Consider the following 16,816-nt stretch of genomic DNA (forward strand, 5'->3'; position numbering starts at 1 on the left):
TGCAAGATATGGAAATATGTACATGTTTTAATGAGATATTAAAGATCAGTCGAGCAGTGAATTTCAACCACAAAGACAGGAGGAAGGAAGATGTTTAATGACTCGCAAAGAAGGGCACCTATTGGTAGATGGGTAAAAAAAAAAATATCCCTTTGAGCATGGTGAAGTAATTAATTACACTTTGGATGGTGTATCAATTCACCCAGTCACTAAATGGATACATGCATCCTTCCGAACTCACTTGCTGTAGAGGAAGCAAACTGCTCAGGGATTTCACCATGAGGCCAACGGTGTCTTTAAAACAGTTAGAGTTTAAGGACAAAATTGAGAATGGATCAACTACATTGTAGTTAGGCCACAATACTAACCTAAATGACAGAGTAAAAATAAGGAAGCCTGAACACAATACAAATACTCTAAAACATGTATACAGTTTGCAAAAAGGCACTAATGTAAAACTGCAAAAAGAAAATGTAGCAAAGAAATATACTTTACATCCTGAATACAAAGCGTCATGTTTTGGGCAAATCTAATTTAACATCACTGAGTACCACTCTTCATATTTTCAAGCATAGTGGTGGCTGCATCATGTTATGGGTATTTTTTAACCTTTATTTAACTAGGCAAGTGAGTTAAGAACAAATTCATATTTTCAGTGACGGCCTAGGAACAGTGGGTTAACTGCCTTGTTCAGGGGCAGAACAACAGATTTTTACCTTGTCAGCTCGGGGATTCAATTTTGCAACCTTTCAGTTACTAGTCCAACACTCTAACCACCTCCCGCCCTGTATGCTTGGCATCGCGAAAGACTAGGGAGTGTTTTTTAGGATAAAAATAAATGGAATAAGCACAGGCAAAATCCTAGAGGATTGAAAATATATATCATAAATTATCAACCCTGCAAGCGATAAAAGACTATTATTATGGTGGGAGATTGTCACTTATAGCTCAAAAGCCCGAAAAGGACAGCATGTCACGGCTGTGCTTTATAACAGACTTCAATCATCGTTCAAACGAAATCAAAAGTGCAATCCTGAAATACTGGACTTTCACAAACAGTATCGAGGCTCTAGCCTCTGGTGGAAAATTCCGCTCTGTTTTCATACAGACAGGCGCACACAATCAGGGACACGCTGGTTCATTCTTTCCAAAAGCCTGACTGTTCGTTCAAACTGGTTATCATTACTAGGGAACTGTAAGTGTGGAAGAAGTGTTCAATATAACAACACTGGGAGCAGCCCTCCTACTACTGTAGGGTTTGAGCATTGCATGAAGGTAGGGAGCGGCAGTTCCTCTTGCTGCTCCTTAGGCAAGTACCAAGGTCTTGTAGTGGGTGCAAGCTTAGATATCATCTCGTTAACACAGGATAAACATACACACTTAATACATTAGAAAAAGGTCCCTAGTGGACTGACAACATACGGCAGCTTATTACAAAGGAGATTGAGAGGGAGATAGGGAGACACTTATCATTGATACATTTTAGGAACAACTCTCACAGTAAATCATATACTTTGCACACAAACAGCCGTCCGTTTGGAGTAAGAAATCATTCATTTATTTACGTTTTAATGCCTTTGTTCGCCGTTTAACACTGTTGGAACCAGGCCTTCTTAGGAAGGGTGTTGGGTCTTTCCGCGGCATGCTCGAAAGGCTCTGATTGTCCAAAAATGCCCGTCCCCGTCTCCTACTGTTGTCACTCTGGAAGATGCTCCTTGGAAGATGGGCTAAGCAGAGAGTAGTAGAATATGGTGACTTGAGAAGAGAAGTGGAATAGGATGGTTTGAAGAGTAGTAGAATAGTCCCACTTAAATTTGCTTTTCTAGATACTTTACTTAGGACCGCTAATCAGCCGTACCAGTGATTGTCCGGGAGGTGACGTTCTTGTCTCTACCTCGTGTTGAGATTCCAGAGTTCAAACTACTTTGTACGTGAGCTGCAGCTATACGCCTCTCTGGTCTAAATGTTAATTTCTTTACCAATCCTTTTATGCACTGTGGTCAAAAGGGACGGTTCCGTCAGGCTAACACGCTCTCTGTCCTCACTCGGGGCGTGGCTACTTACTGTGCAAAGTTTATAGAAAACAAATGATCTCTGATGGCTCCTAAAATCACATCCCTATCTTAACAAAAATATTTGCATCATTTTCCATATTTCATGCACAATGTAGAGGATGGCGATTTCATACATGTAGTGTATATACTTTTAATGTTACAATATTTATAACATTTTTAATGACATCTCAAAATAACAACCAATATGACAATATTATTCTCTAGATCGCCTCTAGACCATTTCCCACATTCTTATGTTAGAAATCTTGTTCCAGTATTCGATTTAGAACGTGTTAAGAGCTTCGGTGAACAAAGACACATTCCTGTGTGAATTTGGAGAGGGAGACCCTGGATCTCCTCTCCTTTAATTTACAACAGAGCATGAGGTGTCAACCCCCCACCAGCTCCCTCTGGTTACTGTCATCTATTGCCAAGCTGATCTGACCCATTCGGCTCCTCACAGGACAGTCATGACACCACCAGGGTGTCAGAAGGCGGGAAGGACAAAAGTAGTTGAGGGTCAGAACAACAGAACATTAATTTTACTGTGGTCCCTTGTTATTCGATCCGTGTCCTCTTCTTGAACTCATGCACAAACTCAAGCAACTGGTGAGCGAATTTCTCCCTGAGTTTTGGCAATAGTTCATCCATGAAATCAGCTATAAGGGGCAGGGCCCCATGGAGATGATGTGAATAAGTTCCATATTCTACATGTCAGACACTTGTTCTATAATATATTTAAATCTGAATGTTTTGTTCACATTATGCGTTACATCCTTATTCTAAAATAGATTAAACTGTTTTTAACTAAGAAAAAAGTTGTTTTTTATTTGGGAAATTTATTACAAATAAAGAACGTAAATATCACATTTACATAAGTATTTAGACCCTTTACTCAGTACTTTGTTGAAGCACCTTTGGCAGCGATTACAGCCTCGAGACTTCTTAGGTATGAAGCTACAAGCTTGGCACACCTATATTTGGGGAGTTTCTCCCATTCTTCCCTGCAGATACTCTTAAGCTCTGTCAGGTTGGATGTGGAGCGTCGCTGCAAAGCTATTTTCAGAGATGTTGGATTGGGTTCAAGTCCGGGCTCTGGCTGGGCCACTCAAGGGCATTCAGAGACTTGTCCCGAAGCCACTCCTGCGTTGGCTTGGCTGTGTGCTTAGGGTCGTTGTCCTGTTGGAAGGTGAACCTTCGCCCCGGTCTGAGGTCCTAAGCGCTCTGGAGCAGGTTTTCATCAAGGACCTCTCTGTACTTTGCTCTGTTCATCTTTCCCTCAATCCTGACTAGTCTCCCAGTCCCTGCCACTGAAAAACATCCCCACGGCATGAAGCTGCCACCACCATGCTTCACCGTAGAGATGGTGCCAGGTTTCTTACAAATGTGATGCTTGGCATTCAGGCCAAATAGTTCAATCTTGGATTCTTCAGACCAGAGAATCTTCTTTCTCAGAGTCCTTTAGGTGCCGCCTCTTGGCAAAATCCAAGCGGGCTGTCATGTGCCTTTTACTGAGGAGTGGTTTCCGTCTGGCCACTCTACCATAAAGGACTGATTGGTGGAGTGCTGCAAAGATGGTTGTCCTTCTGGAAGGTTCTCCCATATCCACAGAGGAACTCTGGAGCTCCACAGAGGAACTCCAAGGCCCTTCTCCGATTGCTCAGTTTGGCCGGGCGGCCAGCTCCAGGAAGAGTCTTGGTGGTTCCAATCTTCTTCAATTTAAGAATGATGGAAATCTTTGGATACCCTTCCCCAGTTCTGTGCCTCGACACAATCCTGTCTCGGAGCTCTATGGATAATTCCTGCTCTAACATGCACTGTCAACTGTGGGACCTTATATAGACAGGTGTGCCTTTCCAAATCATGTCCAATTAATTGAATTTACCACAGGTGGACTCCAATGAAGTTGTAGAAAAATCTCAAGGATGATCGATGGAAACAGGATGCACCTGAGCTCAATTTCGAGTCTCATAGCAAAGGGTCTGAATACTTATGTAAATAAGCTATGCTTTTTATTTTTAGTAAATTTGTTCAAATTTAAAAAAGAGAACTGTTAAACTGTCACTTTATTATTATGGGTTATTGTGTGTGGATTGATGAGGAACATTTATTATTTTAGAATAAGGCTAAAGTAACAAAATGTGGAAAAAGTCAAGCGGTCTGAATACTTTTTGAATGCACGGTATATGAGCACCAATATGGTTTTATTATGTATGCAAATCGGAGTGGGTCTAGGGTTTCTACGATAATAATGGTGTTGATGTGAGCCATGACCAGCCTATTCAAAGCATTTCATGGCTACAGATGTGAGTGCTATGGGTCGGTAGTATTTTAGGCTGGTTACCTTAGTGTTCTTGGGCACAGGGACTATGGTCGTCTGCTTGAAACATGTTGGTATTACAGACTCAGACAGGGAGAGGTTAAAGAAGTGAAGACACTTGTCGGTTGGTCAGCGCATGCTCGGAGTACACGTCCTGAATAATCCGTCTGGCCCAATGGCCTTGTGAACGCTGACCTGTTTAAAGGTTTTACTAACATCGGCTGTGAAGAGCGTGATCACAGTCGTCCGGAACAGCTGATGCTCTCATGCTTACTCACAATATTTCTTATTCTTAACAGTGATTACAATGAAGGTGAATATTTTTTTTTACATTTAAAGTTAACTTGTTTATCTGAACCATTCCGAACATTTTGCCATGCCTGAGTTGGCTTCATTGATTAGTGAATTGAAATTATTGTGTGATAAAACAAGTTGGTATCATCAGCAAAATGTATAGGAAGTACAGTAGAGGACACATCAGCAAGGTCATCCGTATAGATTTCGATTAACAAAGGTTCAAGAATTGTAATGTAAACATATTGTATGATTACTTAAGGAAAATAGTTAATTTCCAAGTTTTTTTACATTAGCTAGCATGCCCAATTTGAAAACGCTAGCTCGAACATCCCTGACCTAAGTATCGTAGCTGACTTGGCCTATTCAACATGCTACAGATCACTGAAATCAGGTTGGTTTAGACACCGAATAATTACCTAGCTAGTTAGTAATGTTGTCACACCCTGATCTCCTTCACCTGTCCTTGTTATTGTCTCCACCCCCTCCAGGTGTCGCTTGTTATCCCCAGTGTATTTATCCCTGTGTTTCCTGTCTCTTTGTGCCAGTTCGTCTTGTATGTTCCAAGTCAACCAGCCTTTTTTCCCGTACCTCTGCCTTTGCCATTCTCCTTTTTCTAGTCCTCCCAGTTTTGACCCTTGCCTGTTCTCGACTCTGTACCCGCCTGCCTGACCATTCTGCCTGCCTTGACCTCAAGCCTGTCTGCCACTCTGTACCTCCTGGACTTTGAACTGGTTTTGACCTTTTTTCCTGTCCACGACCATTCTCTTGCCTACTTCTTTTGGATTATTAAACAACTCCAACCATCTGCTTCCTGTGTCTGCATCTGGGTCTCGTCTTGTGCCATGATAAATGTCGTAGTATAAAGTTGTAATTTACAATCTACAAGTAGCCGTACACCAGAGCTAACGTTCATAAGAGGTTCACACTTTTCTTCCGATGTTGTTTGGATCAGTGAGTAAGCCTATCATCTGGCCAAAATGACATGAAAAGTGATCAAAATATATTAACAGTATTGCAGTAATTTCAGCAGTTAAGAATTATTTTGATTTTAGATAGCAAAGCAATCGACATCCCATCCTAAACTTGTTGGAAGCAAGAGGCATCCTGCTGTCATTCGTTAGCCATGTCATTTTGAGCTGCATCCCATTTATTGCTAGCTCTGGCCACTCACCTTAACTCATCTGAAAGATGTAAAAGAATTGGGTAGATGTATATTAATTGTCTACCAATACAGTTACAACAATCCACTACTTTTAATCTTTGAGGGGGGTGAACGAGTGCACAGGTGAGAAGGGGTGCATGCACATGCCCACTGTCTTCCCATTTTCTAATTAGTCAACAATCATTGAAGCTGACAGCTGACTGTCACTATATTGATTATTTTAAAATAATTTCATGCCTTTAATGCAAACAATACCAACAGATTCTACTCTAAAAAAAATATTCAATTTGGTGACAATCTTTTTTTTTTAAACAATCAAGCCGAGTGTTGTTTTTTTATTTTTTTTAATCTCATGCCCAAATGGAATTAGACAATTTACTCATCTAAAATACATTTGCAAGGCTAGCCATCCCCTCTAATTACTTGGCTCCATCTGCCCCTCTGTTTAAGAAACTCAATATCCAATTATGCACCTTCATTTACAAATACACATACCTCCCAGACATCCTACCCAAACCCTTCAATCGATTCTTCCAAATCCATGCATACAACACAAGACACTCCGATAACCTTCACCCTCCCCACTGCCGCACCACACATTATCACCTCTCTATCAGATACAGAGGTTCCATACTCTGGAATTGATATCTTCACATTACCAAAACATCCTCATCGTTGTACATCGTTTTTGGGGGGTGTGATTTTCATATAAAAACTCTTTTGGGTTTCCAAACTCACCTGCACACTGTTTTTATCTGTACTGTTTTGTCTTTCACTTATCTTCTTTGGTGCGAATAAATAAAAACTATAAAACAGGTGTAGACGATTAAAAGAGTCATTGTGATCTGATTGTGATCTTCGTGACCACCTCGGGAGGTAGTCAGGCACGCATTGTGTCTGGATATCTTACAAGTATAGACGGATCTGGACAGTGAAACCATTTCTATCGTTATCTCGCCTTCTAAAGTGATTGAGAGGTGGCACCATTGACTTACGGCATCAATATGCATCTTAAAATATTCTTTAAGAACACCTATCAAATTATTTGCATATAGGAAACCTGGTCACAATGCGAACACAGTGGATGGATATGAGACACATTTTAATCCCATGTGTAGACATATTTCTGAGAAGGTGGGCAAAATCAGAATGTGGACAAGATCAGGGCAAATGACGCATGTTAACGGCAGGTATAAACAAGTATTTTTTTTGTGCTCATTGGGTCAATTCAAAGTAGGCAACAATGTCACCTCGATGAACACTGTGATAGTAACCAATGGTGTAACCTTTACTAGGTACAGTACATGGAGGACCTGTCCCCCCCAAAATGTTTGAAAGACATTTGTCTATTGATATATTATCATGGAAAGACATGATTTTAGTACAACTATGTACGTGCATGATTATATTGGATAAAACAGCCATTGAAAAGCAATCACCACTGATATCAGTATTCATCCCTTATACTGTACATAAAACACATTTCACAAAGTGTGTGAAAATGTGTCTTAAAAATGTGCCTTCACACGACAGCTGGTCTCTGTAGTCTGCTCTCTCTCCCTCCCTCCCTCTATCTCAATCTCTCCTTCTGCCCCTCCCACCTCTCCCCCCATCTCACACCATTGTAGGTAAAGAAGTACCCTTGGGTCTCAGATCTAAACGTTCTCTCTTTCCTTCTCCATCTCTCTTCCCGTCTGTCTCTCTCTCCCTCCCCTTTTCTCTATCCCCCTTCTCTCTCCCCAGGCAGGTAAATAAATGCCATTGAGTCTTAGATCTAAACTACCATCACTGTCAGCGCACAGGCCTTGATGTTTGTTTCCCCGATGACTCTTCTTCTTCCCTCGCTCTTACAAGATTCCCATGGCTACAATTAAGGCTTGAATTTGCATATTGAAGTGGCACGCGAGCAGCAAGCGCCGCCCTCATAAGCAGAGATGGGGTTGTTGTTTTTTTAAATCTATGAGACCACAACGACTGAGATTACGTGAAGGGATCGTTTGCTGTGGCTCAGGAGACCACCACTTGAAGAGGCGTTGACACCTCAGCGGTGAAAGACATCAGCTGAAGACATTAGCAACTTTTTAATGTGACTGTAAGCTCCCCGATAGTCCACTACCTTATGTGTCCCCTGCTGTTTCCCGGCATGTACGCATTTTAGCGGCACTTCATTAAGGACCTGTCCTTTTAAAAAAAAGTCTGTTTCTTTGTGAAGATGATGTTTCTGGAATGAGATGAGTGGTGCTGATGAGACGTGTTTTGATTCATTCTTTATTAACTAATTAAAGGAAAATATAAAAATATAAAAGAGTGTGAAGGAAGCAGAGTGAAGCGGAATAGATCCAAATCTTGACAAAAAAACATTGGATTACTTTCCCCAATATTATTTTATGCTGATTTTCACTGATCTTCTTCCTTTGAGTGAATTCATACTTAGATGTTCTAGCATTGGCAGAGGCAGCTGTGGAGAGCCAATGAGGTGGAGTATGTGGGCTATTGCTGCAAATCAAAGAACAGCTATGTATCTTGTTCTCGGCACAGTTCTAAATCTCCCTTGGGAGGCTCACTGATGTTGGGTGTGTTGTTGTGTGAATCTCAAATGGTGGGTGTGTAATAGGACAAAAAAAAATGAAAACACCATAACACAAGATAATTATTTGGTGTTCTAGATAATGAATTACAGAGGATGCTATTGGTCCTAGGAAGGATGCAACATTTTCCCGATTGTATTTGTCGATGAGTGATGACATATCACAAGCCATTGCCAAGGACTGCTTCTGTCACCTAGAATTCCAATTTGCAACTTCATATACAGTCTGTGTTTGGACAGTTGTGATTTTATCACACCAACTAAGCTGTACATTACTGTCTAATAAATGTGAGTCCTACTTTAGATACCTCTCCCGAGGGCATTGTAAAGCTGTCAGTCTGCCATCTCCCTCCCTCAGGGATTTTCTACTGTCTTCCTCTGAGCTCTTAAGCCTAATGCCACACACACACACACACAAACTTTAACCAAACACACACACAAGTGTGCCTGCACATGCACAGATAGACACGTGTGCTCTCTCTCTCACATCCACCACCCACCCACTCCAATACAGAGAGCTTGATCTACAGTACTCCATGCCTTTGGCACCGCCCACATCACAGACCCAGGAGATACCGGAGTCCAAAAAAAACACTCCTCACCTGCAGACTAGAATAACTAAAAGACAGTATATATATATATATATATATATATATATATATTTATTCACAGAAAATGAGTTGTTTCTATGGCCACTCTGTAGGCCTACTTTTGAATACTATTATGCTATTATGGCTTCCGTCATCGTGTTGAGTAATGTGCACTGTCCCTGTCAACAACAAAAAAATATATATATTTAATGCAAAGCGTGGTGCACTATACAGCCGATAATGCGCCTTTTAAAGGCATTATCCCCGCATTTCCCCCATCGTACTATTGCATTCATGGTAAACACTGTGCATTTTGGCTCAACCATAATTTCCTTTAAAAGTATGTTAGTGCGCCGTGCACCAACATGCCTGGCATTAAATCCCAGTCTAAATAAACGTAAAAGCTAATGAAGGAAAGAGTTCCCCACAAGTTCAGAAATCTATTTGCATTCAAAGTGTGCAAAGATAATGAGAGTAAACATTCCATTATTTATGACAGTCAATATGAATGACAACAAACATTCAACAGATGAGTATAGTACAATGCATGATTCACATGACTATACAAATGAGTAAATAAACAGTAAATATGATATCATGAGGTATAGAGAGCAATAGTAATAGAGCAATGTGGCGTCTTTTTGTAGGCACTAACTCCGCCATGGCTCGTTGGGGAAATTAATGTTTTTTTTTTTAATTGATAAACTGCTAAAATAACATTGGTGGTAAACAGAGATCTTATAAGTTTTGTTCTGGAACACAATGTATATAAGATCTCCTAAGCCTGTGTTAACCTCAGACTTGTTTTCCCACTGTTTATCCCGAAACCCCATTCTTTCCCCATTCATTTCCGCCATAGCAATGGTTGAATGAACCAGAGGTTACTCATTTCAGTTTTTTTAGGACTACAAGCTGGCGAGCTCTATACTGTAAACTATGAGGACAGATTTTTGCATAGCAACCCAAACAGTTCAGTCACCACCCCTCAAACAAATACCACAATTTACATTTGAGTAATTTAGCAGATGCTCTTATCCAGAGCGACATACAGCTAGTGCATTCATCTTAAGCTAGATATATGTGATTTTCCCACCTCTCAGTCATACTAAGTACATTCTTTCTCAATAAAGTAGCTATCAGCAAAGTCAGTGCTATTTGGATGGAGGGGGGGGGAATCAAGTGTGAGGGTTATTTCATGAAAGGCAACCAATATTTGGGGTGAGGGGTGAGGTGGGGGTGTGAATGCTGTGGGATTATACCATACTAAAATACTATTTGAGGAGGTAGGGTTTCAGACATATTTGGAAGATGAGCAGAGAGTCTGCTCTCCTAGAAGAGTTTTGACCATGGAGTGTCTTTAAATCATTGAGTTCCTAAACTGAGTTTATCCTCTGGAAAGGCCACATTGTGAAAGAGAGAGATACAGTTTAAGACACACGTACATCTATGTTAATTAAAAAGTAGATAAAGTATGGGGATGATACATTCCAATATTATATTGATTTGCAACACCCCATGCTCTGCGCAATGCAATTTGAATTGTAGCACATAACATAATTATGGCATTAAAGGGATGGTTCACTTTGTTGAGGTTTTAGCTCATTTTCGATGTTGTCATTTCATCCTAACCGTTTTACATTAGTTGGTTATTTAGCTAGTTTTATTATTATTATTATTTTCTAATTTAACATCCAGAATCTCCCAGCAGGGATGTAGCAGTGCAAAAAAAATGAATTATCCCTTTAACCACCCAATACTACTGTAAAGGCAGGTTGTGTGTAGGTATGGATCAAAAAGAAGACTCTGTCTTGCTGTGCTCACCAAGACAGGTGTTGCTTCCCAGACTCTCCCTGCTGTCACCAGCCTTAGGGACATACCCCACGGGATCTGAACGGATGATATACCTGTAAAATAGGATGGAGAATTCCTCTCACTCGGAGTGGTTTGATATTTCCAAACATTTGTTTATCCACAAAATAAGACAGAAATGGGAGTAATATCGAGTAGGAGACATTCTTGATTTTTTTCGACCTGGTTTAAGCTCTGACACACCATTTGAACATTGAACTGAGTGTCGGCAGTCAAACTCCTTGCAAGACCTTGGAAGTCGTCAGCCACTCAGCCTTGTTAAAATAAACCAGAAGGTGGCAGTAGCATTGTTTAGCAATGCATATCCGTGCGTATTGCTTAATAATGTCTAGCTTCCAGGCTATCTGCGCTAATGTTTCTATTTTGTAGAAAGCCCTTATTCATACTAGCCAGATGGCCACAGCTAGATAGCAAGATGACAAAGAAACAATTTCATTCACTCTCTATGATCCCATACTGCCAGTACCAGCCCATAGCCAAATGTTCAGCTAGCACATCCATTGCTAGCTAGCTAAGGACACTGCACTAACTCGGCAGCTAACATTGGCAGCTATTTCATGGAAGTAGCTTATCCATTGTGATTGAATTATTATGTCAATACTAGCTACAGTGGTTAGCTAGCTTGGAGGAAGTATTTAGTGTTGTGCTACCATCGCATAGCCTACATTGCATATAAAGTGTGACTGGCTCATCCGTGGATGTACGGAGAAAATGCCCTCTTTTTCTTAATTGGTAGGTTCGTTACGCAGCAGGTACAACTTTTGTTCTAGCAAGAGAAGGAATTGCCTTCCACTGTGATTAAGTACCTATTGGCAGTGAGATTCTCTGTGTTTCATGCTTTCGTCCGCACATCGTCAACTGTTTGGGTGTGTCTTTAGCCCATACTTAACTACTTACTGCCATACTTACACTATGTCATTCAGTTCCAGTTTGGTGTCAGGAGGTGGGTTGATCAACACATATGTGTGGGAATGAGTGCTCTGGTTCTCGCTCATGTCATCTAGAATAGGAAAAAACAGCAATCATAGGTCCTGTTCATACTTGTGAACTCTTGATAAGGTTTAAACGTAAACTTTTTATCCATCTCAAAATTTGCATCAGCCAATTAGAATTGTCGACGTGGTTGAACATGATAGAACGCTACATGTTCGCTTTTCCCATGAGCTAGCCTGGCACACATAGCTATGCTATGCTACGTCCTATGCTAGCACGTCCAGCTGGTAGCCTAGTCAACAAAGGTAAACCTTGAATTTTGAGGTTTAAAATATCCATCTGTTGGCCAAGTTGACCTATTGTAAGCAGTGGTGTAAAGTATTTAAAGTACTACTTACTAAGTAGTCTGTACTTTACTATTTATATTTTTGACAACTTTTACTTCACGACATTCCTAAATAAAATAATGTACGTTTTACTCCATACGTTTTCCCTGACACTCAAAAGTACTTGTTACATTTCGAATACCTAGCAGGACAGGAAAAGGGTCCAATTCACACACTTCTCAAGAGAATATCCCTGGTCATCCCTACTGCCTCGGATCTTAAGGACTCACCAAACACAAATGCTTTGTTTGTCAATTATGTCTGAGTGATGGAGTGTGCCTCTGGCTATCTTCAAAACATTTTTTTTTAAATGGTGCCCTCTGGTTTGCTTATTATAAGGAATTTGAAATGATTTATACTTTTAATAATTAAGTATATTTTAGCAATGACATTTAATTTTGATACTTCAGTATATTTAAAATCAAATACTTGTAGACTTTTACTCAAATAGTATTTTACTGGATGACTTTCACTTGTCATTTTCTTTTACAGTATCTTTACTTTACTCAAATATGACAATTGAGTACTTTTTCCACCACATGCCATTGTTTGATGGATATAAAGTTTAAGATCTTTGATTGACTGATACGGAATTTGATACAGGAAATAATCGTGGCCAGCTGATATTGTGTTAGCATAGGGCTAAGTGTGCCAGGTAATGTTGTTATACACTGAACAAAAATATAAAAGCAACATGCAACAATTTCAAAGATTTTACTGAGCAACAGTTCATATAATGAAATCTGTCAATTTAAATACATGTATCTATGGATTTCACATGACTGGGAATACAGATATGTATCTGTTGGTCACAGACACCTTTAAAAAAAGGGCTGTGGATCAGGAGCATGGATCAGAATACCAGTCAGTATCTGGTGTGACCACCATTTGCCTCATGCAGCTCGACAATGGGCCTCGGGATCTCATCATGGTATCTCTGTGCATTCAAATTGCCATCAATAAAATGCAATTGTGTTCATTGTCTGTAGCTTATGCCTGCCCATACCTTAACCCCACAGCCACAATGGGGTACTCTGTTCACAATGTTCACTTAAGTAAACTGCTTGCCAACATGACGCCATACACGCTACGCTGTCTGCCATCTACAGTTAAAACAGAGATTATCTGTGAAGAGCACACTTCTCCAGCCTGCCAATAAGGTCAAGACCCTGGTGAGAATGACGAGCACACAGTGGACTTTCCTGCAGTCAGCATGCTAATTGCACATCTGTTGCATTGTGTTTTAGAGTGACCTTTTATTTTCCCCAGCACAAGGTGCACCTGTGTAATGATCATGCTGTTTAATCAGTTTATCGATACAGTATGCCACACCTGTCAGGTGGATGAATTATTTTGGCAAAGGAGAAATTGTCACTAACAGGGATGTAAAACTAATTTGTGCACAAAATGTGGGAGAAATATGTTTTTGTGCGTATGGAAAATTTCTGCTATCTTTTATTTCAGCTCATGAAACACAGGACAAACACTTTACATGTTGCATTTATATTTTTGTTCAGTGTATTTTGTGTTTTTATGTGCAATTACTGGGAGACTATTCAGCCTGAAGAACACCACGGGAGATTACTCGGGCTGGTTCAGAGCAGGGACTGGCGACTGAGGAGCTGCAGGGAGGTGACTTGACTCAGCGAGGATGGCGAAGCAGTGGAAATATTTGCAAGGCAAGGTGGAACCAGTCTACTTGCAAGTCGTCGCAGCCAACGTGGTTTGGACAGTGATGGTCGCTGGATGATTAGTTCTGAGAGCTATTCCCAAGGAGTGCAACCACTGCCATCTGGTGGACTATTTAAATCTGTTATTGTTTTGGTCTTTGCACAGTTGTTGAATTCTTTTGACCACGTGATGTTTACTACAGATCAGCATTTAACTATGAATGTGTAAAATGTTCAATGTGCTGAAGAGGACCACAATGTAAATATATTTTTTAAAACTTTTGTAGTGTTATGCTCAACACATTTTATTATGCATTTCTGGCTGCATTGTGTTTTGAAATGGTCAATTAAATCAATCAATCTCATGGGAAAAGCTCAAATGTAGCGTTCTATCACGTCATCGATTCTAATTGGCTGATTTTGAGAAGTTTAAATATGGACACCCAGTGATGGATGATGGACGGACGATGGACAATGGAGATGATTGTTCTTTCAAACCTCATAATGTCTGCCTTTCCCGCAAATGCAAATAGTTAACTAGAATGTAACTTTTGACAGACAAAAACGGACAATGATGAATGCGGCAAAACTGAGACGTGTGAATATGTGTTCAATTATATGCATTCATCATTGTCCGTTTTTGTCTGTGTGTTGACTGACAATCATCTCTGTCGTCCATCCATCCATTAATCAACTAAGCCTGAGTCTCATGTTTCAAACACATAACGTATTTTGCCTTCTTATTCCAGGTCTTGGAAATCCAACTAGCAATCCCCCAAAAACATCCCTCCCCAGGTGTGGTCTCTCACCGTAAGCCGTGGCAGAGAGTCCCAGGCTCTTCATTCGGTTGTTGACCAGCTCAGCCAGCTCCTGTCTCTCCGAGCGTCTGGCCCTCAGACCCTGTTGGGCCACCCTCTGAGCCCCCCTCTGGTTTCCCCGTGGGCCTCTCCAGCTCAGCTTTCGTGCCCACTGCATGCTCTTCCTCCTCAGCAGGGGGGCCTTCCCGTCCGATGGGTCGCTGGAGGTGGAGCTGCGGTGGAGCCCTCCGGCCACAGGGGGGAGCTCTATGTCGGTCTGCTCCTTGGCGTCGTCAAAGTCCTCGACACATATCGAGAGCTGTGACTGAGTACAATCGAAACACAATGCCATATCAATTAATGAAGTCCATAGTATGTCCATGGTGAAACAAGGTAGAATGAAATGACCAGAACAAAGCCAACTAAAACACACAGAAATATGGAGTTAAATTGATGCCCAAAAAGTTTCACAAATGATCAACAGCGAGGCCAGAGAATTTATAAGTGTTTTTGACGATGATTTGTTACTGACATTACCACCAGTGGCAAGTCTCACCGCGTTTGTCAAGCACAATTTAACCAAGACGTATTACAGCAGAGGAAATCCAACTTCATCTGCACTAAAATGAGATTTAGGGCTCTATTTTTGGCTGATGCTAAAGAGGCGCAAGAGTCAAATGCACGCAAGATTGCAATTTCTTCATGTAAGAACTGGCACGCTAGAATTTTACACCCCTTATACCAGGTTAGTCAATTGACCTGTCTAACATCAACTGCTCGCTTGCACTGAGGTGGGAGGGGTGGTTAATATTTGAGGTGTGTCCTTAAAATCAAGCGCAAAAGTTACAACTTCATGCAACACTAAAGGAAAATGTCAAGAGCAATGTCAAGAGCAAGACCCCCCAAAAGCAGGTCTTAACTGATTTTTTAGAGCGGCAGCACAGCCTATCCAGCCGGGATGCCCATGGAACGAGATGATTATTTGCTTCCTCCCATTTAATTTCATTAGACTAAAAAACAAGAACAACCTACCCTCCCCTTAATCAAGGGTGCTTTAGCAGCTTCACAGAAGTGCATATTTGTATCCTGGACAAATATTAGCCAAGTAGCCTATGAATAAAGGGGTTTTAAATTATCTACTCAGAGTGTCTTGAAATATTTGAGTCTTTTTTTTTTTTTTTGAAGAGTGGGACAAAATTCCTTCAAGAGCGTGGTGAGAATGATCAACAACTACAGGAAGTGTTTGGTTTGAGCAAGTGTAGCTAAAGGTGGCTCAACCAGTTATTGAGTGTACTTTTTCACACGGGGGCATTTGTTTATGAGTATGTAAATAAATGTCATTGTTGTGCTATTTGTTCACTCAGGTTCCCGTTATCTAATATTAGGTTTTGGTTAAACATCTGATAACATTCAGTATAAAACATGTGCAAAAGTAGAGAAAATTAAAAAGGGGGCAAATACTTTTTCACAGCACTGTATATGTTTTTTTTTTGCATGGGCTGTGTCTCAGTCCACCGCATCCACTGCTGTGCCGGCCTTCCGCATCTGCAGTGTGAGGTGCCCGTGCTGCAGCACTGTTTATCAGACCATGAGACATCCCGAAAATTGGTCTTCTCATGAAAACGGTTTGGCCTAAAAACAAATTTGACTACTCTATGGAAAGATGAGTCCCGTTTGTGAGAGTCGTCTGAAGATAACCGGTACCAGTTTAAAAAAAATAAATGGAAGTATAGAGGTTAGTTTTGTACCTACCAAAAACATTGGGTTAAAAATGTGTAAAAAAAAAAAAAAAACTATAACATTTCCTGAGCTTTCTTATACAGCTTAGCCAAATACATTTAAAATCGTTTTTTTTCACAATTCCTGAAATTTTATCCTAGTAAAAATTCCCTGTTTTAGGTGAGTTAGGATCACCACTTTATTTTAAGAATGTGAAATGTCAGAATTATAGTAGAGAGAATGATTTATTTCAGCTTTTATTTCTTTCATCACATTCCCAGTGGGTCAGAAGTTTACATACACTCAATTAGTATTTGGTAGCATTGCCTTTAAATTGTTTAACTTGGGTCAAACTTTTCGGGTAGTTGTCCACAAGTTGGGTGAACGAACTGTGGCCCATTCCTCCTGACAGAGCTGGTGTAACTGAGAGGT

The 16,816-nt window shown here is 40.6% G+C and overlaps 1 protein-coding gene across 1 annotated transcript in view; it reads right to left on the minus strand.

Annotated features, from left to right (window-relative positions):
- Positions 1-737: 737 nt before the first annotated feature.
- The window catches only part of LOC112260210 (potassium channel subfamily T member 2-like), an 88,464-nt gene continuing 72,385 nt past the window's right edge, over positions 738-16,816 (minus strand). The window contains exons 26-29 of the mRNA XM_024435141.2: positions 14,678-14,990; positions 11,789-11,879; positions 10,832-10,914; positions 738-1,727 (exon numbers count right to left, since the gene is read on the minus strand). Coding sequence (XP_024290909.2) covers positions 1,558-1,727; positions 10,832-10,914; positions 11,789-11,879; positions 14,678-14,990 — 657 coding nt within the window. The 3' untranslated portion in view covers positions 738-1,557. The remainder of the gene's footprint in view (positions 1,728-10,831; positions 10,915-11,788; positions 11,880-14,677; positions 14,991-16,816) is intronic.

Source organism: Oncorhynchus tshawytscha, linkage group LG10, assembly GCF_018296145.1.
Source record: "Oncorhynchus tshawytscha isolate Ot180627B linkage group LG10, Otsh_v2.0, whole genome shotgun sequence".
Classification (NCBI taxonomy): Eukaryota; Metazoa; Chordata; class Actinopteri; order Salmoniformes; family Salmonidae; genus Oncorhynchus; species Oncorhynchus tshawytscha.